The sequence below is a fragment of the Nothobranchius furzeri genome, chromosome 5 (genome assembly GCF_043380555.1).
Source record: "Nothobranchius furzeri strain GRZ-AD chromosome 5, NfurGRZ-RIMD1, whole genome shotgun sequence".
Lineage (NCBI taxonomy): Eukaryota > Metazoa > Chordata > Actinopteri > Cyprinodontiformes > Nothobranchiidae > Nothobranchius > Nothobranchius furzeri.
In genome coordinates this window covers 76,035,300-76,061,867 of record NC_091745.1, presented here as the reverse complement: position 1 = coordinate 76,061,867, position 26,568 = coordinate 76,035,300, and the positions used below count along the sequence as shown (strand labels likewise).

Sequence of the window (26,568 nt, the reverse complement as noted above, 5' to 3'; positions counted from 1 at the left end):
TTGAAGCTGCAACTAACCAACCATAGCTAAATTCTTTGGATCTAATAAACATTTTAAATTAGCTGACTTACTTTTAAACTTGAAATTTGCCCCCGAAGTAGCTGCCGGCTTCTGATCCGCCATCCTTTTGAAAATACTGCGGTGTATTCTGGGTAATTTTTGACCAAGGCTAGGCTACAAGACACCTCCTTGCTCAGCTAGCTAAATGGCTACCAAACGGAGAACACAGGGTATTTCTCCATTCCAAGGAACCCCGCCTTGATGTCTTGCCCTCGCCCTGGTTGCCAGGAGATACGTCATCAGGAGCTGCCAAGAATGTTCCAATGTTCATGTTCTACCGAGGCGTGTGTTCTCCGTTTGTTAGCTGTTTAGCTAGCTGAGCGAGGATCCACGGGAGGTGTCTTTTAGCCTAGCCTTGATCAAAAATTACCCAGAATACACCGCAGTATTTCCAAAAGGATGGCGGATGAGAAGCTGGCAGCTACACCATTTAACCATTTTATTTGACCAAGGAAGGACAGTGTCATTGTAAGCAAACACCCATGAACGTTGGAACACGTCTTGGCGGCTCCTGATGACGGATCTCCTGGGTACCCGGGGCGGGACCAATACATCAAGGCGAGGTTCCTTGGCGTCGAGAAACACCCTGGGTGTGTCCGAATCCAGGGGCAGGATGCTTGTGAGGACGCATTTTGAGGTAGATGACGTCACAGCGCAGCGACGAGTTTGTCAGAATTCCAAGAATACTCACTCTCACGTCCTAGCTCCACCCACATTTCGAGGATGGGTTTGTTGTATCCTCACAGAACAAGGCTATCCCAGCATGCTTTGCACGCCGGATGTGGATTTTCAACAAGAAAATGGGGAGAGCAACAAAGTTTTAAACGTAAGTTTGTTTAAAAACTAACGGTAGAAAACTAAAAAGCTTAAAGCGGTTCAGTTTATAGACATTTTTCGTTTGTGTATTTGTTTTTTAATGACATTTTAGGCAGAAATCATCCAGAACGAGCTTGTATCGCGGGTCCCATAGTTATTCCCATTTGTGTGTGTGTAGCGAATTAAACTTATCATTTGTTTTAGGGACAACAGAACAAAGAAGCATTTTTATTAAGCTTAGAGGTGAAGAGTGAAGCTGTCTACACATGACTACAGTAGTTCTTCTGTGTTCTGCTGTGAAAAGTACAGTTTCACATTCAGGGATATACACAGTTGACACATTTTAATGAAGTGTTTGTGTGAAGAATATAGTTTTTATCTTCTCATGTGGATAAATGTAAAAATGTGTTTATTGCCTTTTTGTCACCTGTGATATCTTATTTTCTCTGTTTAGGACTTCAGGTGTCCAGGGTCAGGAGAGGCTTTACCTGGTGGTCCTCCTGGGAGAGAGGCCTTCTACTGTTATCATGTTAATGTTATTTAGTTGATTGATATTTGAACACATTTATTAACAAATACTAACTGATAACTCATTTGATCATTCATTTTATCAGTTTTATTATTTAAAGATGTTTTTGAACATGTTACATGAACAGAAAATGAAAATATGGTTAGGAGGCAAGATTATTTATAATAGGTGACAATTATTTACAGATCAAAACAAATATGGAACAGTTTATGTACGGTTAAAGCTGAATTAATTTGAGTTACTCTTTTCCTGGATCACTTATTTAAACTGAGTGAGCAGGAAGTCTTTAACAGTGCAGCTGGATCTGCTGCAGGAGGATCCAGACGTGGATGGAGAGCTAGACATTTCTGGTCAGAGGAACATCATACAGGACGGTCTGCAGAGAGAGTTTTGGGATGCTTCCTCTCACTGTCCACTCCATCATCCATCTACAGGGACTGCTGGGCTGTTACATCTCTAAGATGTATTCAGAAATATGAAATGAGGAGATGGCTTATGGATCCACTGGTATAACAATTGTGACTCTTCAGCAAATAAAACCACAGTGTTGTTTTTAATAGAGGTTCCTACGTAAATGACTTGTCTGTTAACAGCAGTGGTGGTCTACTGGTGCGTCCTCCAGGACAGAGCACCGCTGACCGCCTCGACACACATCTTCCTCAGGCTCATCCTCCAGTGTGTTTGTCCAGGCTCACAACTTCACCAGCACAGAGGCAGATATGCAGAATAGGGCCTGCTCACTTGCAATATATATTTTTTAATTGACAAATGTAAAACAAACATACAACCTGCAGTACACTGGTTCTGTTCAGTTTAAAGAAAACCAGCAGGAAAAACGACAGAGAATTTACATTTTTAAGACAGATCTAAACATTATTAGGCTTAAGTTGAATAAAAAATGCACATTGAAAACACTTAAATGCTATTTTATATTAAAAAGCCTGTTTTTTTTAAACGTTTTACCCCCATTTGATGAAAAATAAGTAGTTCTAAGGTCCAATTAACATTAGAGAATATCCTACTGCATTCAACATTTATAAAGCATTTGGTTTAAATTAATTACCTACATGTTAATAATCTGTAGTAATGTGTTGTGTATGTTTAACCAGTTAATTCTGTAGCTTAAAACATACATGAAACCAGGGACGAAATTTTGATTTCAGAAGTGGGGGGGACAGAGCAGGCTTGTGCGGATTTGGGGTGGGGGGTGTTATGTAAAGACCCCTTGACACGTCACGTGCCCATCTCAATAATTTTTCCATCCTCAATATATATATATATATCAAAGTTAAAAAATGTACAACTCTATTATTATTTTTATTTATTATCATTATTGAAGTGCAGTTTTGGCTGTTGACAATGGATAGGCCATTGTATTTATTGTTTTTGGGTCTTTTTTGTTTTTGGTGCAACATTTTCTAACAGGGAGTGAGATTCCTTTTTTATTAAATTTTTGTTTGTTATTTTTATTCATTTAGAAGTTCTGGTTCTGGACATTTCAATGTTAAATGAAGGTTTATTTGTTGCATTTTAAAGGGTGTACTTGCATTATTATGATATATTAACATTATATTAGTGGTTATTTTGGTCTAGATAATGTTGACAATGATATCGTTTATCATCAACAATTTGTTGGACAAAATATCGTCCAGCAAAATTTGTTACTTTCCCAAGCCTAGTCAAAAGTATAAAAATTATTTATACATAAACGGTCCCTCCTGAGATCTGGCCGTTTGTTCATTTGCTGTGTTAGAGGACATGCTGAACTAATGTTTTACACATGATCATCACCCTAACATTTGAGTGTATAAAAACATATTAAATATGTTTTTTCCCTTATAAGTGTTTAAACAGTTGTTGCATTTCAACACACAAAAAATAAATGGAAAAAATAAGATAAATCTAATGAAAAGTGTACATCTTTGACATTGAGCTTAAAAAATCTGTTGACGATGATGATACTGTTCATTTTTCAGAGCTTTTTAATGTGAACATATACATTGCAATAGATAAGTTTACAATAAAGTTAAATGATAAAAGTTTTGAAGTTACACTTCTACTACTACTAGTAATAATAATTATGATGATAATAGTAATAATAAAACAATAATTATTATAATAATATGAATAAATTGTGTCTGAGGAGTCAGTTATGTGGAGGAGATGAGTTTGTAAAAGTTAGTTTTGAGTATGTTTGTGAAGGAGGAGGTGAGTCTGAGCTTAATGCAGGGGTGTCACATGTTCCAACTTACATTTTGACTTTGAAAGAAGTCTCTTATATCCACTTTTCATTTTCTTGACATGCTGCCTCCTGGCTGTGCCTAACTACCAAAGACTCACAAATGAACACTTATTCAAATGTTATGTAATGGAAGCTGAGCTGAGCTCTGATATTACACAGCGTCTAGTTGACGATGTGACTCAGTACCGGTGTTCCCTAGCGGCTCCAAACTAGCAAAACAACGTGAGCACGTTCTGACTGTTTACAACTTGAGTGACAGCAGCAACAGCCAATAATACGTTAGCAAGTATCAGCAGAGCCAATAGATTAGCTTTTGGGCGGGTCTAATAGGAAACCTGTTTCCGTGTCGGTCCTAGTGCTCAACCAAATCCATTTAATGGAGCGTAATATTGTTTTTGGACGGAAAAAAGTGCAGGGGACCAAAACTGCCTTTTGAAAAAGTGGGGGGGGGGGACATGTCCCACCCGTCCCCCCCCCCAAAATTACGTCCCAGCATGAAACGATCTAAAGTTAACGTATAAGTCCTGAAAGCTTGTAGAATAAACTAAATTACTTGAAAACGGTTGTGAACAAACACTTATGATGGACGTGAAGTTGCTGTAGCTCGATTTCCTGTTCGATTTTTGCTAGCTTTAGTATTTTTCTTTGCGTGTAGCTGCCGCCACGCCTGTGATGGGGCCTACGGGCCACCGTAGAGGTGAAGGCTAGACTGTCCAAATTCAGAGCCGCTGGGTTCCGGTTTTAGCGGTCGAGCAAGGACCCGGCCTTGCTAGACCGGTGATGACCTGTTCTCACAAGCATCCTGCTCCTGGATTCGGACACACCCAGTGTCTTTACTCAGCTTCAGCACTTCCTTGTCTGAGTCTGACCCAAGTTAGTAAATTTAAATCCTCCATCAGATTTGTGCCTGTTCTGGTGTCATTTATAAGGATTTTTATTGATATATGCATTTACTAGATTATGAATAATAGAAATGCTTATACATAAAAGTGAAACTGAAAAAAATTGCAGTATGGTGCAAAGTCCATTTATTTCAATGATTCAACTAGACCGAGAGACCATTTAAAGGCTCGGGAACCCTTTGCAGGTGTTTTCTATTTGCAGTTATGAATTTTAGTTGATTGGGGGTTTGTTTCATGTAACACAGTGACATTTGAATAATTAAAAAGCATTGTTTAATTTTATTTATTTATTTTTCAGAAATGAGGGGCTTGAGTTTACAAAAATAATTTCCATGTCTAAAGTTTGATTCTCTGCCTCATTATTTTTAATAGAAAAATAGTTTGGTGGCAAATTTTCATGAACAATTAAAATGCAATTAGTTAAGATTAATTAATTACAAAGCCTCTAATTAATTAGATTCATTTTTTTAATCAAGTCCCACTCCTAGTGTTTACCCTTTCATACATAATGGTGGACAGTGACTCAAAATGTTTGTTTTTTTGCTATTAAGCAAAGCTGTTGAAGCTTTTGTTGCATTTAAGCCTCTCCGTTGGACGGTAGTGAGTCAAGCGAGCATGTTTCATTTTCAGTACTTGTGCTGTCCACTGAAGTGGACATGTATTCTCTGAAGATTAAATACAATTTATATAATAAATAAATAAAATCAGTTGAAATTTGTTTCAACCTAAAGATTAATAAAATTATTAGCAAAACATAATCCATGCAAGAAAGGGATAGCATAAAAAAGGTAAATCTCATACAAGAGCAAAGGTTCCATAAGTAAAGTGCTGCAATGTTCCCAAAAGTAAAATCCATCTATCCATCAATCCATTTTCACCCATTTATTATATGAGGTCGGGTTGCGTGGCTCGCAGCTCTTCCGGGGGAATCCCAAGGTGTTCCCTAGCCAGCCAACAAAGTCCCTCCAGCGTGTCCTGGGTCTTCTTTTAGATCTCCTCCTGGTTTGATGTGCCCGAAAAACCTCACCAGGGAGGCATCATAATCAGATGCCCGAGCCACCTCAACTGGCTCCTCTCGACGTGGAGGAGCAGAGGGTCTACTCTGAGCCCCTTATCTCTAAGGGAAAGCCCAGACACCCTGCAGAGAACACTCACTTCCTTCTTTCGGTCACTACCCAAAGCTCGTGATCATCGATGAGAGTAGGAACACGACAGACCGGTACAACACCCGCATCACTGCAGATGCAGCAACAATCCACCTATCAATCTCATGCTCCAGCTTTCCCTCACTCGTGAACAAGATCCCGAGATACTTAAAATCCTCCACTTGGGGCAGGACCTCGTCCCTGACCTGGAAAAGGCATTCTACACTTTTCTGGTCTGGATTAAGAGGAGCCCATTCTCATCCCAAAGTAAAATGTCTAGAAATGTATATAATGCTTCACAATATGTAGGTGGGGTCGACCTCCTTTTAGAGCTCCATGCTGTACTTTCCCTCTTGACATATTTAGTATTTAATATATTTTCTTTTTATTGCAGAATTTTCAGCTTTTCTCCTGGTGTGTCGGCCTCACCTGTCCTTGTCCTGCTGGGATTGATGCTGTTGGTTCCTTGAAGGACACCTTCCATCCACATCAACTGTATTTATTTTTTCAATCAGCACCAGAAAGTCTCAGTATTTATCTAATGCAATGAATTGATTATTGATAGGAAATGTTACAGTTATATTTTGTTCTGGAACATTTTTATTTATTTAAAAATCTTTTCTCAGCTTAATCATTAAAAGTGGCTTTGATTAAATGATATTGTAGCACAATGTTGTTCATAGCTCGCCTCACACGGCAGGATAATTTTGACATGCCCCGCCCCCTCTGACAGTCTTAATGATGCAGACGATTACTGTCAAGACTCTAAAGATAATCTTTTCAGATAATCCTACCTTGTGTGTGTCACGAGTAGGGCAGGAGGATGTTTAGGACCCAAGATGCAGGAAACCAGATGAACGAGGCAGGAGGTAGATGATGAAAATAAATCCTTTATTTAGGAGTAATCCAAAGGCATGGAGCCAAAAACCAAAACTCCAAATGACTAAACCAGAGATCCAAAAACACTAGAAGCTAGAGAGCCAAAATGAGAACGAGACTGACAAAAAACAATGAACCGACAAATTACTGAGACACAGACAGGGTTATATACACTGGGGAGGATGAGAGGGAGATGGGCTGCTGGTGTGTGGGGAGAGAGAGACCAGGTGAACCTAATAACCAATCAGGGAGGAAACTAACATGAACTAAGAGTAAAACCTAAAGACAAAAAGAGCAGGAAACATAACTAATATTCTAAGAGGGAGCTGAAACTAAAGGAAAAACACTACATAAAGAAAACTACATGGGCTTGACTAAAGGGGCAACAGGAGCACAGGACCTGGGAGGGGGATACCTGGGGAGAGAAACCTTGAGGGCTGAAGATCTGGGGAAAAATGGAGAACACCAGGATACACATGAGGAAGACGCAGACGAGGACACGTGAGGGCGCTAGGAGACACAAAAGGGGAACCTAGAGAGGGATGGAGAACACAAGGAGACACGTGAGGGGAGACGCAGACCATGACAGTGTGTTGTGAATGCTCTGGTACAATCAGAAGTACGTCAGGACCACTTTGATTTTAAATTAGGGCTTTCAACTGTCCCTCTTAGTCTGATATTTGGGGACAAATTAACGTGCTGCCTGTTGAAAGTGACATTTAGCTAATCAGAAAGCAAGGTGACAGAAGCATGCTGCATGCTCCTCCTCCTCCGTGTTTGTTTGCTTCCAAGTCACGTTTTATCTCTCGAGATTACCCATCTGAACGGTGAATGAAAGTGAAAAAAACTGACATATCCTTGATTTTTTTTAATCGACTACTATTTAAAATCCCTGCCGTGTGAATCAGGCTATATCAGCTTTTCATAGTCTTTCAGTTTCTTGTAAATCTTTTTTCTTTGTGATCTTTCCTGATATATTTAACCATGGACATTGGTTATGTTATAATTAAAGAAAATTAATAAAACCAAATATGACTAGATCTCTTTTCAGCTAACAGAAATGGTCCTCCAAAGCTTTGTACAACACTCAGTCATTCATCCATTCACACACTGATGTAGAAGAAGAAGAAAGTATAATTTCTGTAGCGACTCTTAAGATATAAATCACGAGGCACTTCACAAAACAAAAAAATGTAAATTATAAAAAGAATTTAGAAAATGATAAAAAAATATATTTAAAATGAGCAAAAAATAGAAAATTGTGATTTAAAAATGTAAAGAAAGAGAGGGAGTGAAAAGGAAAGAGGGAAATCAGTGGATCCTGAGGAAGGTGGAGTAGGTAGGGAGAGCAGAACAAGGAGATGTTGGTGATGAAGGTCACACAAAAGCCAGCCTGAACAAGTGAGTCTTCAGCTGCTTTTTAAAGGAGACCACTGAGTCCACTGATCTCAGGCTCAGGGGGAGAGAGTTCCAGAGTCTGGGGGCCACAGCAGCAAATGATCTGTCACCTTTGACCTTTAGCCTGGTGCTGCACAACCAGTAGGCTTTGATCACTGGACCTCAGGGACCTGCTGGGGGTGTAGGGACTGAGAAGATCACCAATGTAAGATGGTGCTTGTCCATGTAAGGCCCTATAGACAAGAACCAGGATCTTGAAATGAACCCTGAAGTTGACTGGAAGCCAGTGAAGCTGGAGGAGAAGCGGGGTGATGTGGGTGTGTTTGGAGGACTGGGTCAGAAGCCGAGCACAGGCATTCTGAACCACCTGTAGACGGTTCAGGGAGGTTCTGCTCAGACACGTGGAAAGAGAGTTACAGTAGTCTAAGCGTGAGGAGAAACAGCCACAGGCTAGCTGCCCAATCACAGGAGCCACCTGTCCTTCCAACCACCACCACAGCAAAGGGTCTTGTCCAAGGGCATGGATAAGGCAGACAGGGTGGTAGTCTGGCCTGGTTTGTCCTTCCTTTCGGTCAGGACCCCCCCCCCCCCCACACACACACACACACACACACACACTTTAGGGCTATGGGTTCATTGTGAAGTTCTGGAAATTCTCATTTGTTTTCCACGTATAATGCTTAACTCGTGTCTGGGCTGCTCTAGTTCTGTCCAGACAAGGTTGCCGCAGGTCTTGACCTTAAACGTAGTTCAAGTCCCTCAGTAATCACATCACAGCCACTAAAACCAGCAAGGATGCGTCCTGTCGTCCATGTTTATCCAGATAAGTAGCCCAAGAAAAGACATAAATCTTGCAATGGTTCACGTATTTTCAGACTTTTACATTTATTAACATGAATGATAAGTATTTGTTAAAATGTTTCAAACCTGTTTTGTTATCTGTGCCTCACAAGTGGTTTAAAAGTCTCCCGATTCAGCCAAGCTTGTCTTCCTCTTGGGAAACGCATTTGGAGCAACAAGAGGTAAAAAAAATTAATGGAATTTTTTCACTATAAAATTTCAAAATATGAAGTAGATCAAACTTTAATCAATCATTAATTTTACATGTATTTATTCTTCTAATTTAAGTTTAATTAAAGAAACGTCCGGAGATGAGGAACTATGTTCTCCTAATGTTGAGTTGGGCTGCCGGATCAGCAGTCTGCTCAAATCCAGTAAGACTTTCTTTGTTATAGAATTTCTAGGGAATTATTCTTTCATTAATTATCATAAAAATACGAAGTAAACATGGTTTTTGTGAGCAAATTGTGGACTTTATAGCTTTATTAAAATCCCTTTTCTCACATTTTTCTCACAAACATGTTGGTTTCTTGCAGGTTGAAATGAAAATTATAGGTAAGCTCTCTCTCTCTCTCTCCCCTCCCCCCCTCTCTTTGTCTATCGCTCTCTCTTAGGGCGACGGTGGCACATAAGTTAAGTGCTCACCCTGCAATTGGAAGGTTGCAGGTTCGAGCCCTGCTCAGTCTGTCGCTGTCGTTGTGTCCTTGGGCAAGGCACTTAACCCACCTTGCCTGCTGGTGATGTTCGGAGGGACCTGTCATACCTGTGTACGGCAGACTCTCCTCTGTCAGTGTGCCCCAGGACAGCCATGGCTACAGTGTAGCTCATCACCACCAGGGTGTGAATGTGTGTGTAAATACAGTCTATGGTGTAAATGGGTGAATGCCCGATTTTGTTGTAAAGCGCCTTGGGGGGGTTCCAGGACTCTAGAAAGAGCTATATCATATACAGGCCATTTTCTCTCTCTCTCTCTCTCTCTCTCTCTCTCTCTCTCTCTCTCTCTCCATCACACTTTCCCTTCCTTCTCTCACTCTCCTGTTTGACTTTTTCTAAAACATCATGGCTTTAAATATGAATCTTGTCTGCTTTTGTAGACCTTAAAGAAGGAAATTGCTTCGTCAACAATGGTAAGCTAGACGTAGACTTTGGGTATTAAACATTTTATGAATAATTCAACCCTCCCACTGTCTTTATGAGTGACCCCGCGACGAAAGTTGACCATTGAGCAGGATTGATGGCTTATCCCTTGAGGTCCACGTGGCAGGGGTGAGGCGGTGCTCACTCCTCACCCCTGCCACGTGGACCCCAAGGGATAAACCATCAATCCTGCGCAATGGTCAACTTTCCTCGCGGGGTCACACCCATTAGGACAGTAGGAGGGTTAATCTGATATGAAAGCTGACAATTTGATTTCTGTTAAAAACTTGTTTTGTGCTTTATTCTAGATGCTTTTTATGACAATGTTGAAAAAGTGAGTGTTTTATTTTTCTTAGCAAAGGATAAAACATGAAAAATTTAAAATAAGTCTTGCATGTGTGTGTGTGTGTGTGTGTGTGTGTGTGTGTGTGTGTTGTTTTATCTTAGCCACAAAACACCCAAAGGCTTGCCTACACAGCTCAGAACGTACGATGGACTTCCCCGATTCCTTATGTCTTTGGTGACGGCCTAGGTAAAGAAGATATTTCATGTAAATTAATATAAAAAAGCTAATTAGTGAGAAAATTCTTTATACCAGTAAATGTAGTAAATCAAAATAGTTAAAACAAGATGATGTCAAGGAAAGCAGTTCTAAATAAATTATTTTTTTGTAATACATATTTTTTTCTCTTGTCTTTGTCTCAATGGAAGACCTGAACGCCAAAGGAGTCATCCTGAAAGCCTTCGACAGCTTCAGGGTCAAGTCATGCATAGACTTTGTTCCAGAACTCTCTGAGGAGTATTACATCTCTGTCCAGAATTTAAATGGGTAATTTATTATTATTATTTATAATAATAATAATAATAATAATAATAATAATCGTCGTCGCCTTCCTCCGCTTATCCGGGTCCGAGTCGCGGGGGCAGCATCCCAACCAGGGAGCTCCAGACCGTCCTCTCCCTGGCCACCTCCACCAGCTCCTCCGGCAGGACCTCAAGGCGTTCCCGGACCAGATTGGAGATGTAACCTCTCCAACGTGTCCTGGGTCGACCCGGGGGCCTCCTGCCGGCAGGACATGCCCGAAACACCTCCCCAGGGAGGCGTCCAGGAGGCATCCTGACCAGATGCCCAAACCACCTCAACTGACTCCTTTCGATCAGGAGGAGCAGCGGTTCTACTCCGAGTCCCTCCCGAATGTCCGAGCTCCTAACCCTATCTCTAAGGCTGACCCGGCCATCCTACGGAGGAAACTCATTTAAGGCCGCTTGTATCCGCGATCTCGTTCTTTCGGTCATTACCCAAAGCTCATGACCATAGGTGAGGATTGGGACGTAGATCGACCGGTAAATCGAGAGCCTGGCTTTCTGGCTCAGCTCCCTCTTCACCACGACAGATCGGCTCAGCGTCTGCATCACTGCAGATGCCGAACCAATCCGCCTGTCGATCTTCCGATCCCTCCTACCCTCACTCGTGAACAAGACCCCGAGATACTTAAACTCCTCCACTTGAGGTAGGACCTCTCCCCCGACCCGGAGTTGGCAAGCCACCCTTTTCCGGTCGAGATAATAATATAATAATAATAATAATAATAACATTTGTTATTATTATTATTATTATTATGTTTTCTGTTCCAAGGTAAACTAACATTATAGTCATCTACTAAAATTTTGCACCTAACAACATTCTTTAGGCTTGTGAAATTATAAATTATTTGCTGAGTATTTTATAGTTCTGTCTGTTTGTTGACAAAGAAAATGTTTGGTTAAGTTTCTTGCCCAATTATATAAATGTGACTAGCATTAAAGTGTTTTTTTCTAGATGTTTTTCAGACATTGGAAAAGAAAAAGCCAATGGACAGGCTCTCTCCATCGGAGACGGCTGTGGTCAACAGTATTTGGTTGAACATGAGTTTCTACACGCTCTTGGCTTCTTTCATGAGCAGTGCAGATACGACAGAGATGAGTATATAACTATTGTGTATGCAAACATCCTAAAAGGTTTGTGAAACTTCTCCATTGCAAACATTTGTTTAATGTTTAATTCGGTTAAAGCTGCAATGGCAAATTTGGGAAACAAATTACGTTTTTTTCCCATGCCCTTAACAACGTTCTAACATAGTATAAAAAATGAATACAGTGGTTCTCTCAAATTTGTCAAAAAACCTCCACCAATAACACGTTTTGGAGCAAAAGCAACCATTAGACCACCCAGTTGTCGGTCTCACCGAACCGCCGCACTTCCCTGGGTCCTCCACTCATCACACACTCACATATTTAGTAACAGAACACCACTGGTGTGAGAGGATCTACGCTCAATAATATCAGAGAAGGAGAAACAGTCGGCTGCTGCCACATACGCTTTAGGACAAACTTTCAGAGTCCCAAAAAGAAATACATCATTTTAAGTTGTTTGGACCTAGAAAACGGCGACTGGTGTTTAGCGCTATCTCGTTTAGTCTGGCATCACAGGTTTCCGATTCCAGCAGAAGCGTCTTAAGCCTGATTCATGCTTCTCCGTCTGCGTCAGTGCGGAGACACGCAATGCCATTATCTGTCCTTGCGGGCTTGCTGGAGAGGCCCGCAAGGACGTACGGAGTCAAGCTCTCTTTTCTAAACATCCGTCCGTCGAGATGGAGAACGCAAGCTTGTGATTGGTCAGGAAGCCGCTGTCGTCTACACCGCCACCATTGCGCCCTCAAAAACATAAAGAGATTCGAGAATAACTAGCGACAGACGCGGAGAAGCTTGAAGAACACCTCGCCAAAAAACTCTAAAAATATGAACTTTTAATTCTTCCATGACTGGAGGAGTGAAAAGTTGAGCAGCAGGCATTTTATGTATGGACGGAAATGACAGGAAATGTGGGTTTAGAGGCGACGAGTGCATGAAGAGGTGGAGGAGAATGAGAGACAAATTCATCCGTGTTAAAAAGTCTCTTATATACAAGAAAACACAATATAAACACACCATCTTGTACCGGATACATGACAGGATACCACAGAACAGCGCTACGTCCTCTGTTGTCCTGACGGGGAATTGTTTTGCAACATTCCTCAGGAGACGGAGAAGTATGAGAGCAAAATGCCTCCGTCCGTGCGTGTCTCTCCCTGTTGGAGCTGATGGAGAAGCATGAATCAGGCTTTAGAAGAAGAAGAAGAAAATATCATTTCTGTAGCGCCTCTCAAGATAAAAATCACGAGACGCTTCACAAAAACAAAAACGTTAAAATATAATAAATCATTTAGAAATTTTTTAAAAATATATTTAAAATGAGCAAAAATAGACAATTGGGATTAAAAATATGTTAAGGAAGAGAGAGAGTGAATAGGAAAGAGGGAAATCAGTTGTCATGTTGTGATGGTGGAGATGATGGACCAAGTGTGGTGGAGCTGACCAGGAGGCAGGAATGCAAGCACGGATAAAGTAACAATGGGTTTAATGAAAGGATAAGGCAGGAATAATGAGAACAACACGACAAACAACAATGATCTGACAAAGACTGGCACAAGCAGGGAGGCATAAATACACAGGGAAATCAGGAACACATGGGCAGGTTAACGAGGGGCAGGTGAGAACAATAAGGGCTAATCAGGGCAGGAGAGGAACACAGTCAGTAAGGCAGGGGCAGATCATGACATCAGTGGATCCTGAGGAAGGTGGAATAGGTGGGGAGAGCAGAATAAAGAGAGAGTGGTGAAGAAGGTCATACAAAAGCCAGCTTGAACAGGTGAGTCTGCAGCTGCTTTTTAAAGGAGACCACTGAGTCCACTGATCTCAGGCTCAGGGGGAGAGAGGTCCAGAGTCTGGGGGCCACAGCAGCAAATGATCTGTCACCTTTGGTCTTTAGCCTGGTGCTGCGCAACCAATAGGCTTTGATCACTGGACCGATGGACTGAAAAGCACTTTTAAACAAAGATGAGGGTAAGATGTGGAGGGGGCATGCAGAGGTCTTCATAGAGTTAACTAGTGGGGCGACGGTGGCACAGGAGTTAAGTGCTCGTCTCGCAATCGGAAGGTCGCAGGTTCGAGACCCGCTCAGTCTGTCGCTGTCGTTGTGTCCTTGGGCAAGACACTTAACCCACATTGCCTGCTGGTGGTGGTCGGAGGGACCGGTGGCGCCAGTGCTCGGCAGCCTCGCCTCTGTCAGTGCGCCCCAGGGCAGCTGTGGTTACATTGTAGCTCATCACCACCAGTGTGTGAATGTGTGTGTTAATGGGTGAATGACTGATTGTGTTGTAAAGGGCCTTGGGGGGTTCCAGGACTCTAGAAGGCGCTATATCAAATACAGGCCATTTACCATTTACCATTTAGTTTGGTTAACTCAGGCAAAGAAACAGGAGCAAAGCTATCTAGGATGATGGGCCTGGTTGGAGTCGGGAGAGGCAGCGATAAGGCTGAAGGAGAGATGCTAGATCTAACCTTGTTGACTTTGTCCACAAAGAAAGACAGAAAGTTCTCACAGTCTGTAACAGAGTGGATGGAGGCTGTAGGAGAGGCAGGAGAGTCGATGCTGCTGATGGTGTTAAACAGCACCTTGGGGTTCCCTTTGCTCTGGGACACCAGATTGGAGAAATAGGAAACCCTAGCGTCTCTGACTGCAGAGTTAAAGGATGTCAGAAGATCCTTTAGGTGCAGCAGATGGACGTGGAGATGGGTTTTCTTCCACAAACGCTCAATTTTTCTGCATTGGCGCTTCAGGCTGCGAAGGCTGTCATTAAACCAGGGAGTAGGGTTCACTGCAGGAACTGATCTGGTTCTGACAGGACAGATGTTGTTCAGAATGGAGAGGCAGTGCTCGTTAAACTGAGAAGTTAAGGAATCTGGGTCGTTATCAGAAGAACAGGGTGGATCAAAGGTGGCAGAAAAATTGCAAGCTGTGCTCTCATTAAGAAAACCAGAACTAACCATACGGCGAGCAGGAGGTGGGGACGCAGAAACTGACAAGTTAAAGAAAATGCAATGGTGATCTGAAATATAAATGTCCTCAGGACAAACACTGTCAGCATTTAGACTCAGGGTAAAAACAAGGTCTAGAGTGTGCCCCCTGGTGTGTGTGGGGCCAGAAATGTGCTGGATAAAGCTGAAAGAGTCCATAAGGCTGGAGAAATTCATGGCAAAGTGATCAGAGGGATCATCAACGTGGATGTTGAAGTCACCAACAATCGCCAGTCTGGACAGCTTCACAGTGGAGGATAGAAAGTCACTAAACTCTTGAAGGAAAGAACTGTTTGGACCGGGTGGACGATAAACCACAGCACAGTAGAACGGGTCCTTACGCCCGACTTTAATCAGCTGCAGTTCAAAGGAAGCAAAGTTACCAGAGGTTGTAGAGCTACATGGAAGATGGTCTCTGAAAACAACAGCTAGGCCTCCACCATGACCAGAACCCTGGAGCTGGATAAGAAAAGAATAACCACTCGAGCAGAGTTCAATCAGACCAGAATAATCAGATGTTTGCTGCCAAACTTCAGTCAGAAACAGAAAATCCAGGTTTTTAGACAGAATTAGATCATTGAGCAGGAAAGACTTATTGTTAACAGAGCGGGAATTTAATAGAGCCATACTGAGTGAGGTGGAGGAATCAGAAACCACAGAAACAGTTGGAGTTAGTGGACGTAAATTAGCAGGGTTAGATCCACGGTGTTTATAAAAACCACTTATGGAGGGAACAGGAGGAGAAACCACTGAGGAATGAGGATAAACCGACCTTAAAAAACTTGGATGGATGAACCACGCTGCAACGCGGCCTGGCGGGAATGCGGAAGTGGCGCTCAGGTCACCAAACAAAGGAAAAGAAGCTAGAAGATCACGCCGATGTTTACTAGATAAACCACGCTTTAAGAGAAGTCTTATTCTCACCTGGATTCCTGCTCGTTTACCGCTTTTCCACCGACGTTTTCCCGGGACCGGACAAACATCGCTAGAGGTGCGCAGCTCGGGACCGTCGTTTGGCTCGGGGCCAGTGCGCCACTCAGGTAGACAAACAGGATGGTACGTCCTCGGCACATCTTGGGCAATCATGAACGAATGGAAGGACAAAAGAGTCTTGCGATCATAGGAGATGGTAGCAGGGACACTACTGAGGAGGATCGCAGACAGGAGCAAGGTGGGAAAGTGGAGGTTAGTGGAGAAAAGTTTGAAAAAGTGGCCGGTGACCGCGGCTAAGCCAAGCACAGGCGCCATCTTGTTGCCGACCGGAAGCGGACGTGAGGCAAGATACCTGAGGGGAGGGGTGTGTTCGGTGACCGTGTTTGCATCCAAAACCTAAATTGTTTGCAGATTTGCTATAGCAGCTCTAGTAAATGTATCCTTAAGTATAAAAGCCTTGCTTTCACTATTATCGCCAGTTGTGTTCTAATCATTTCTTTATGTTGCCTAGGTCACAGTGGGAATTTTAAAAACATAAGTCGTGCAGTCAGCAGCACCTTTGGAACACCGTATGACTACTGGTCTGTGTTACATTACGGCAAAGATGCGTACAGCAACGGCAATGGCCCAACAATTCTCACCAAAGACCCAAAATTCCAGAATGTGATTGGTCAAACTCTGGGAATGAGTCCGCTCAATGCTCTGGAACTGAACCGCTTTTACAACTGCAGTAAGAGTTCACAGAGATTAAACTATGTAATGAACAACAAATAAGTACAAAATACTTGATTTGTAAAGTAAAAAAAAAAATCACTGTCTCGACATTTCCTTCACAAGTTTTTATTCTGATCTTTTTCCTGCAGCTTTGGAATTATCCACAGAAAAAAAACGTTATTATTACTATTATCAAAAACATACTTCATGCAACTTATTTTACTAGTAATGCATTGAAATGTTTTGCAAAAACCTTCAATTTGCAATGATGGATGATGTGAGAAAATCTAGTTTCAACTCTATATTTAAACAGTCTTAATAAAAAATAAACATCCATATTATTACAATGACTTTGTTCAAATTAGAGATGATTATGAAACAGATAATATCCAGCACAGATTGCTGTAAATGCATAAAGCCTCTACCAAGGTTTAGTACCTGTAATGCTGAGGCTCAAACTCTGTCCCAAAGGTTTCTGAAGAGCACAAATGAGACCAGCCTGTAGTCGAGCTTGAAAATTAGCTGGTGTCCCAGTAGAACCACAGAAACAAGTGGAACTGTAAAAACTATAGATTTGGAAGTTCTGGTACTCCAAGTACATTTTTAAACTTTTAAAGCAAGAATTATTTTTTGCAAGTGCATGTTTTTCAATTTTATTTATTTATTTTTTTTACAAATATCTGTCATTCATTTTCTGCTTCTGAGAGAAGATTCTAGACTATTTATCAATGAAACAACGACCATGAATCCCTTTAAAGATTAGAAAAGAGAAATCAAATTTCACCAGGCGTCATGAAACAAGTCAGTCATCCCTGCTAAGATATAAACAAAGAGTCTTTGCTGTGTCTCACAAGCAGGTCTGAGTCACTAATTAATCTTTCATTCCTCCTCACAGACTCAACCGCTGCCTTTCAGATGTACTGTGGTTTTATTAACGGTAGCATGTGTCAAATGAGCCAGTGCTCACGGAGCGGTAACGGCTGGGAAATGATCTCACAAGTTCAAGGGGGTCCAAGCTCTGATCACACCAGTCTCCTCAGTAAAAACACAAACCAGGGTAAGAAATCAAAACCTATAAATTAAGCTTTAACATGTTTACTGCTAAATGTTTGATGTAAAAAATTGTTTGATGCATTGATGTGTGTCCTGTTTCTTCACGTTTCGGATCCTTTTGGATCCATTCTGGACAACATCTGTCCTCAGAACCAGATCAGTTCCTGCAGTGAACCCTACTCCCTGGTTTAATGACAGCCTTCGCAGCCTGAAGCGCCAATGCAGAAAAATTGAGCGGTTGTGGAAGAAAACCCATCTCCACGTCCATCTGCTGCACCTAAAGGATCTTCTGACATCCTTTAACTCTGCAGTCAGACGCTAGGGTTTCCTGTTTCTCCAGCCTGGTGTCCCAGAGCAAAGGGAACCCCAAGGTGCTGTTTAACACCATCAGCAGCATCGTCTCTCCTGCCTCTCCTACAGCCTCCATCCACTCTGTTACAGACTGTGAGAACTTTCTGTCTTTCTTTGTGGACAAAGTCAACAAGGTTAGATCTAGCGTCTCTCCTTCAGCCTTATCGCTGCCTCTCCCGACTCCAACCAGGCCCATCATCCTGGATAGCTTTGTTCCTGTTTCTTTGCCTGAGTTAACCAAACTAGTTAACTCTATGAAGACCTCTGCATGCCCCCTCCACATCTTACCCTCGTCTTTGTTAAAAAGTGCTTTTCAGTCCATCGGTCCCAGCGTGCTCTCTATAATTAATGCTTCTCTGGTTTCTGGTCAGGTCCCTGCTTACTTTAAGAACGCTGTAATCCACCCGCTTCTTAAAAACCAGAGTCTTGACCCCTCTCTCCATAGCGGCTTCAGACCCATCTCTAAACTTCCGTTCATCTCCAAGATCTTGGAAAAGGTTGTGGCTAAACAACTCACAGCTGCTCTTGATGAACATGACATCTATGATAGCTTCCAGTCAGGTTTTCGTAGAGCTCATTCTACTGAAACAGCTCTTCTTAGGGTCTCTAATGACCTTCTGACCCACAGTGATGCAGGGGACTGTTCTGTTCTGGTCCTGCTGGACCTGACTGCAGCCTTTGACACTGTTGACCATCACCTGCTACTGGAGAGGCTGAGAGACTGGGTAGGCCTATCAGGATCTGCTCTGGAGTGGTTCTCCTCTTATCTTTCTGAGCGCTCCTTTTCTGTGGCCGTCTCCAAGTTTCGGTCCTCCACCACCTCTCTTACCCACGGTGTCCCACAAGGTTCTATGCTGGGGCCTCTACTCTTCCTCCTCTATCTGCTTCCTCTTCAGCACATCCTGAGCTCCTTCAAAGGAATCTCATACCATCCTTATGCAGATGACATCCAACTGTACATCTCCTTTAAGCCCCATGAGATGTCTAAGCTGCAGCTGTTACACACCTGCTTAGACTCTATCAAAACCTGGATGGCTGGGAGCTTTCTACAGCTGACTGAAGATAAGACTGATATCCTCATCTGTGCCCCAGACAAGCTGGTTCCCAAAGTCAGAGACTCTCTTGGTCAGCTTGCTTCCCACACCAAACCTTCTCTCAGGAATCTTGGCGTGACCTTTGACCCAGCTCTCACCCTGGATTCTCATGTCAGTTCTCTTGTTCGCTCTTCCTTCTTCCATCTCAGGAACGTTGCTAAGCTGAGTCCCATTCTGTCTCGCTCTGAACTTGAGACAGTTCTCCACACCTTCATCTCCTCACGCTTAGACTACTGTAACTCTCTTTTCACGTGTCTGAGCAGAACCTCCCTGAACCGTCTACAGGTGGTTCAGAACGCCTGTGCTCGGCTTCTGACCAAGTCCTCCAAACACACCCACATCACCCCTCTTCTCCTCCAGCTTCACTGGCTGCCAGTCAACTTCAGGGTTCATTTCAAGATCCTGGTTCTGGTCTATAGGGCCTTACATGGACAAGCACCATCTTACATTGGTGATCTTCTTGGTCCCTACACCCCCAGCAGGTCCCTGAGGTCCAGTGATCAAAGCCTACTGGTTGTGCAGCACCAGGCTAAAGGTTAAAGGTGACTGATCATTTGCTGCTGTGGCCTCCAGACTCTGGACCTCTCTCCCCCTGAGCCTGAGATCAGTGGACTCAGTGGTCTCCTTTAAAAAGCAGCTGAAGACTCACTTGTTCAAGCTGGCTTTTGTACGACCTTCTTCAACCCCTCTCTTTATTCTGCTCTCCACCTTCCTCAGGATCCACTGATTTCCCTCTTTCCTATTCACTCTCTCTCTTTCTTAACATTTTTTCTTTTAAATCACAATTGTCTATTTTTGCTCATTTTAAATATATTTTTTAACATTTTCTGAATGCTTTTTTATATTTTTACATGTTTTGTTTTTGTGAAGCGCCTCGTGATTTTTATCTTGAGAGGCGCTATAGAAATTAATTTTCTTCTTTTTCTTCTTCTTTTAAGTCTGCTTATAAGGGTTTGAATGTTTTTTTAACAACTCCAAGCTTGAGAATGTGTGACAGTGAGATTAAAGGCTTAAATAGAAAATTTTCTAGCATGACTAACCTAACTATTTGAAGCCTTTTGTCTATCGGGCCTTTTGTAGCATATTCAGATTTGCAGTGATGTTGCACAGAAGTACTAGCCTGGCCAGCCAGCCCCATGCTTCTTGGGTCCGGGAACTCTCCTACTCAAGTAACCCCACCCCCTGAGAATTCAAACCGAGCCAATCAGCACTGAGCAGTGTGGTCACACACCTTTTTTCTGATTGGTTATTTTTGACCTGGCTAGCCCCGCTCCTCATGTGCCTCTTTGCCTGTGAGTAACCAGACTAGTTCTCTGTGTAGAATTAAACAGAAGGCAAGTCTGGCAGGCTAGGCTACAGAAATGCAGCTATTGTAAGGCTTAAAGGGGCAACATGTAAGAATTCTACAGTAAAATAATCACTAAACAGTCTAAAGGAAGGAACATTACAGATTTCATTCTTAGGTGGCTGGAGTGTTGTCAGTCAGCCCCCCCCCCCCCCCAATAATGCCAGAGAAATATTACCGTAATGTGTATAGTAAGTGCTCCCTACCGTAAAACACCCGAGTGCTAAAACTAGATGTGACAGTGTATTTATTTACGTATCCTCTTACTGTGTGTGACTTGTTTTGCTTGTCACCTATAATCTTTTGGCGCAGATTCGTAACTGGCAACAACCATGAAACTCATAACGGGAGTGTGAAAGTGATTTTTTTGCTTGCAGAAGCCAAATTTGAGCACAGGATGTCATTATTACTTTGTTCTTTGCACCTTTAAAGCTAAATTAGCCATCACAATTGGAAAATGAGGATAATTGACTACTTGCTGTGCATGTACTGAAAACAAAAGACAAGCCTTTTCTATTTGGTACTCCCATAAGGAAAACAATCTTGATTGTTTTGTTTGTTTTTGCATTTTTTACAACAGTAAAATCCAGTCAATAAAATTGCTGATTTAGAGCACTCTATATTGTAAATAAGATGGTTCATTGTGCACTGAAGGACGTTGGATGCCCAGAATCTTATCGCTTTACCATATGTACCCACTTACATTAAATGGACTCAGACTGTTTTATTTATATGCAGTAGATAACGTCCCAATGCTAATTTAACATAAAATGATTATTCAAGGCATAATTAGATATATCGTGTGAAGATCAACCATAATAAAGTTTGATACATTTTCTAGATCAAGAAACGGGATATTTCATGCATGCTAGCACGTCTTCCGGTCAGAAAGGAGATTCTAAACGGCTTGAGACACAGAGAATGGATTTGAAAAGGGAATGTAACGTCCAGTGTCTGCAGTTCTACTATTATTCCAGTGGGAATGAGTCTGATTCTCTCAACATCTGGGTCAGAGAGTTTCAAGATGCCTGGGACTCCACTGGAGCCATTCGGCTCATGAAACAGATCACTGGTACTGTTATTTAATCATGTTCTTTTCTATTTGCGCACTCAATAATAACAATAATAAAGTCATGAAATGCTCAAAAATTCTTCTTACAGGTTCTCGAACATCTTACTGGAAGCTCCAACACGTTTCCTTAAACGCCTCCAAGAACTTCCAGGTGGTGTTTGAGGTTCAGAAGGGACCTGGAAGTTCTGAGGGCGGTTTCTCAATTGATGACGTCAATCTCTCCGAGATCGAGTGTCCACATTTATCTTTGCAAATCGATGAATTTGAGAACATTTTTAGCTCTGATAGCAAAGAGAACATCTACAGTCCGCGTCATTACACGGAAAAAGGATATGCTTATAGACTGGCTGTTGGATTCAACCAGACTTCAGTTATGCTGTATGTGCAGCTCTTGTCAGGTGCCTATGATAGCACCTTAGAGTGGCCTGTCCTCCAAAATCAAGTGACTTTCCAAATGCTGGATCAGTCCCCTAACATCCAGATGCAGATGTCAAAGAAAAGGAGCTTCATGACTGACCAAAGTAAGACAACAAGGAAAGAAAAACGAAACAACATGTTACCTGTTTGGCTTAATGTTATATGTGCTCTTTATGAATAGGTGGCACATCCTGGACCAATCCTGGTGAAACAGGAAGTCTTATTATGACTCCGACTGAAGGGGAAGTCCATGCAGGACCTCTTACTGGTTTAAACAACTTTATGTCTTTGGAAGAAATGCAGTTTAGAGATTTCCTTAAAGGCGGGAGTGCCGTTTTCACCTTGAGTTTTCAAGGTAGGTTGAATTTCTATCTTTCTGTTAAATGAAACATTTCAGTTGCTTGAACATGTGTTTCTAATAGTTTCTTCTTTTGAATAGATCTCACTTCTCTAGTTAACGGAAGCACTCTACCGTGTCCTGAAATTAGAACTGTGGAGACGTCACACCCACCCACGCCTCTGGACAAAAGCCCATGTCTGTCACGGTAATCCACTTAAAAAGGTTTCAAAAGTGAAACAAAACATTAAAAGACATCCATGTTACTCACAACATGTGACTTTTACTGGATTTTAACCCCAAGTGATGCACCTTCTGAACCAACAGAAAACAGATAAAGCACATTATTTACATTTGCATGGTTTAACGACATTAGAGTGAAGGGAAAACCATGCTGCAACAATTAGTCCCAGTGGCCTAATAACTAGGTTAGGCTCCGATCCCTCAGTGGCCTAGCGGTATGAGCGTCCAGCTTGAGATTGGGAGATTGTGGGCTCAAATTCACGGTTGGGTCATTCCAAAGACTTTAAAATCGGGACCCAATTCCTCCCCGCTTGACACTCAGCAGTAAGGGGTTTGATTGGGGGATTAAACCACTAAATGGTTCCTGAGCGCCGATGTGTCTGCAGCTCACCACTCCCCCAGGGGATGGGTCAAATGTGAAGAAGAGAATGCCACACTAGTGTGACAACTAATAGGACTTTAACTTAATCTAGAACGTGGCTGGGTTGTGACATATTTGTAAAATGAAGGCAATCAACAGTAAGATTTTAGGTCTTAGGTTCTTTGTTGGCTGCACAGAGGCGCAGTGGTTAGAGCTGTTGCCTTGCAGCAAGAAGGTCCTGGGTTCGCTTCCCGACCTGGGATCTTTCTGCATGGAGTTTACGTGTTCTCCCTGTGCATGCGTGGGTTCTCTCCGGGTACTCCGGCTTCCTCCCACAGTCCAAAAAACATGACTGTTAGGTTGATTGGTCTGTCTAAATTGTCCTTAGGTGTGTGTGTGTGTGTGTGTGTGTGTGTGTGTGTGTGTGTGTGTGTGTGTGTGTGTGTGTGTGTGTGTGTGTGTGTGTGTGTGTGTGTGTGTGCGTGCATGATTGTTTGTCCTGTGTGTCTCTGTGTCGCCCTGCGATGGACTGGCTCTCTGTCCAGGGTGTACCTCGCCTGATGATCCATTGACCGCTGGAGATAGGCACCAGCCCCCCCGCGACCCTATGTGGACAAAGCGGGTTCAGACAATGGATGGATGGTTCTTTGTTGGTAATTTTCTTGGCCAGTGCAGAATGGACTTCCATAATACTCATAAAGTACACCAGACATTAAAGGGCATTTCATTGGACCTGTTGGACCTGACTGCAGCCTTTGACACTGTTGACCATCACCTGCTACTGGAGAGGCTGAGAGACTGGGTAGGCCTATCAGGATCTGCTCTGGAGTGGTTCTCCTCTTATCTTTCTGAGCACTCCTTTCTGTGGCCGTCTCCAAGTTTAGGTCCTCCACCACCTCTCTTACCCATGGTGTCCCACAAGGTTCTGTGCTGAGGTCTCTTCTCTTCCTCCTCTATCTGCTTCCTCTTCAGCACATCCTGAGCTCCTTCAAAGGAATCTCCTACGATCTTTATGCAGATGAGATCCAACTGTACTTCTCCTTTAAGCCCCATGAGATGTCTAAGCTGCAGCTGTTACACACCTGCTTAGACTCTATCAAAACCTGGATGGCTGGGAGCTTTCTTCAGCTGAATGAAGATAAGACTGAGATCCTCATCTGTGCCCCAGACAAGCTGGTTCCCAAAGTCAGAGACTCTCCTGGTCAGCTTGCTTCTCACACCAAACCTTCTCTCAGGAATCTTGGCGTGACCTTTGACCCAGCTCTCACCCTGGATTCTCATGTCAGTTCTCTTGTTCGCTCTTCCTTCTTCCATCTCAGGAACATTGCTAAGCTGAGTCCCATTCTGTCTCGCTCTGAACTTGAGAAAGTTCTCCACACCTTCATCTCCTCACGCTTAGACTACTGTAACTCTCTTTTCACGTGTCTGAGCAGAACCTCCCTGAACCGTCTACAGGTGGTTCAGAAAGCCTGTGCTCGGCTTCTGACCAAGTCCTCCAAACACACCCACATCACCCCGCTTCTCCTCCAGCTTCACTGGCTGCCAGTCAACTTCAGGATTCATTTCAAGATCCTGGTTCTGGTCTATCGGGCCTTACATGGACAAGCACCATCTTACATTGGTGATCTTCTTAGTCCCTACACCCCCAGCAGGTCCCTGAGGTCCAGTGATCAAAGCCTACTGGTTGTGCAGCACCAGGCTAAAGACCAAAGGTGACAGATCATTTGCTGCTGTGGCCCCCAGATTCTGAAAAGATTATGCCTATAATTTCCGGACTATAGAGCGCACCTCAATTTAAGCCGCACCGGGCTAAAAGATGCAGATATCTACTGAATTGAAAACGTAGTTTAATTGAACGTAGCTGAACTGATCAGTATCAAACAAAACAGAAAAGTTATTGATTAGTTTATTCATCGTCCTCCTGCGCACTGAAACCATTGAAGTCATTTTATTCAGTGTCGGAGTAGAACAGCCTCAGAAGAGCTTCGTCACATACCTTTTCTGTGGCGATGTCAGTGTCGCTCTCCGTGTTGCTGTCATCATCCCGGGGTGAAGCCTGGGAAAACAAGCAGCGCCGTTTTACTGTGAAAGAAATCCTCCTGGGCGCTTTCCGTAGCGCTCCTTTAACCATTCCTTCATTAGACTTTCCAGCATCCATCCTTTCTGGTTGACTAAAGCCGCACCTCATTATAAGCCGCATGGTTCAAAGCGTGGGAAAAAGTAGCGGCTTATAGTCCGGAAAATACGGTACTACTGCTCTTTGTATTCACAAAACAATTGTTTGACCTACCACACCACACCTATTTATTTCTATGGCACATTTAAAAACAGCATGGGAGCTGACCACAGTCATGTAAAACTTCAGATGCCTGCCCTTTCCCACATCCAATATTCTCCCTTGATCCCTCATTTATTACAAAATTCCCTGACCCTGACACCACCTACATTTGCACCATTCCTAAGATCCACACCAGTACAACTCTTGTGGAACATCTTCGGATGCAGCTACGTACTGGAGAGGTTGTAGCATCACATTGTAGATATGTTGCCTGCCACCACTGTAATAACCTACAGTGGCCTTGCTATGTGCATACTTAAAACCATAGACGTAATTTTGGGGGGGGAAACAGGGGGGACATGCCCCCCCCCCTTTCCAAAGTCAAGTTTTGACCCCTGCACTTTTTACCATCCAAAAACAATATTATGCTATTATTAAATTGACACTGGTTTAGCTCAAGGACCGAAGCCTGTTTCCCATTAAATACCCCCCCCCCCCACACACACACACACACACACACACACTTCTAAAGTGAAGATTACGTCCATGCTTAAAACTGTCATTGTCCTGTCACACTCCGTCCATGTAGGGGCCACTGCTAAAGATGACGCAAAGACCCATGGTGATTATTTCAATGTTGAGGCAAGGCTGACATCTAGTGTCAACAAGGCCATATAACAGAAGGTGAACTTTCAGTTCTGCAAGTTGTTGCAAAGCAGAGAATTGCATTTGTCAAGCATGAACGTTTAATTAAAACCGATGCAAGAAAGCAGGTAAGAACCCAATCAGCTGCAGTCAGAACTGATCAGAAGTGGAGAAGGTGCTAAACCTAGTGGAACAGTTGGAGCCCAGTGCTTACTGATGCATGTGTGAAGGACTCACCGGCCCTGGACAAAAGGCTTAACCCAATAAAAAAATTAAATACTATTTAAATTTAAATGCATTCACTTTCAGGCTTGTGTATGGGGTTGCTTTAGAGTGTATCAATACCAGGGTATTCAGTTGAGGTGACTCAGTCTAATAAATTACATTTTCTAGTTAGGTAAACTATTCCATGTCAGGATGTGCTAACTTGTCATTCTTCTATTTTAGAGTTTCCAGCTTCTCCCCTGGGTTGGTGGCATCTCCCGTCCTCACCTTTCTACTAGTCCTGAAACATCTGGAGTTCTGATTGCACTCTACGCAGAGGACTCCAGCAAATTCCAAACCCTAAAATCACCATTTTTATTTCAGCTCTATTTGTTCTTCATCTATTAACAGTGGTTGGTGCTATACACGGTCTAGGTATGGTTTGCAGAATGAGTGGAAATTCAAGATCTTTAGTTTGTATTGTCAGTGTAAAAACTATGCCTGATGTATGTGATTCATATTCTTTCTGTAAGGTTTTTAATTAGTTTATTTGATCTTTATTCAGCGTCCAATCAAAACAAAACAAAATAAATTTTGATATCGAAAGTATGATTAACATTGTGTTTATGCTTTTGACA

The 26,568-nt window shown here is 42.7% G+C and overlaps 2 protein-coding genes across 6 annotated transcripts in view; both read left to right on the top strand.

The window, feature by feature from the left end:
* Positions 1-7,603, top strand: part of LOC107379683 (meprin A subunit beta) — a 40,764-nt gene extending 33,161 nt beyond the window's left edge. For all 5 annotated transcript variants that reach the window (XM_070551139.1, XM_070551138.1, XM_070551137.1 and 2 more), the window contains one exon: positions 6,089-7,603. In XM_070551139.1, the coding sequence (XP_070407240.1) occupies positions 6,089-6,164 (76 nt within the window). In that variant the 3' untranslated portion in view covers positions 6,165-7,603. The remainder of the gene's footprint in view (positions 1-6,088) is intronic.
* LOC129163517 (meprin A subunit beta-like) lies at positions 6,174-26,542 on the top strand. Its single transcript, XM_054741368.2, has 16 exons — positions 6,174-6,189; positions 8,925-8,993; positions 9,100-9,185; positions 9,348-9,366; positions 9,906-9,938; positions 10,257-10,282; positions 10,396-10,480; positions 10,660-10,777; positions 11,768-11,946; positions 16,328-16,546; positions 17,426-17,587; positions 21,215-21,445; positions 21,535-21,966; positions 22,044-22,217; positions 22,302-22,407; positions 26,174-26,542. The coding sequence occupies exons 3-16, from the start codon at positions 9,123-9,125 to the stop codon at positions 26,250-26,252; spliced, it is 1,926 nt and encodes a 641-aa protein (XP_054597343.2). The 5' UTR covers positions 6,174-6,189; positions 8,925-8,993; positions 9,100-9,122; the 3' UTR covers positions 26,253-26,542.
* Positions 26,543-26,568: the final 26 nt, after the last annotated feature.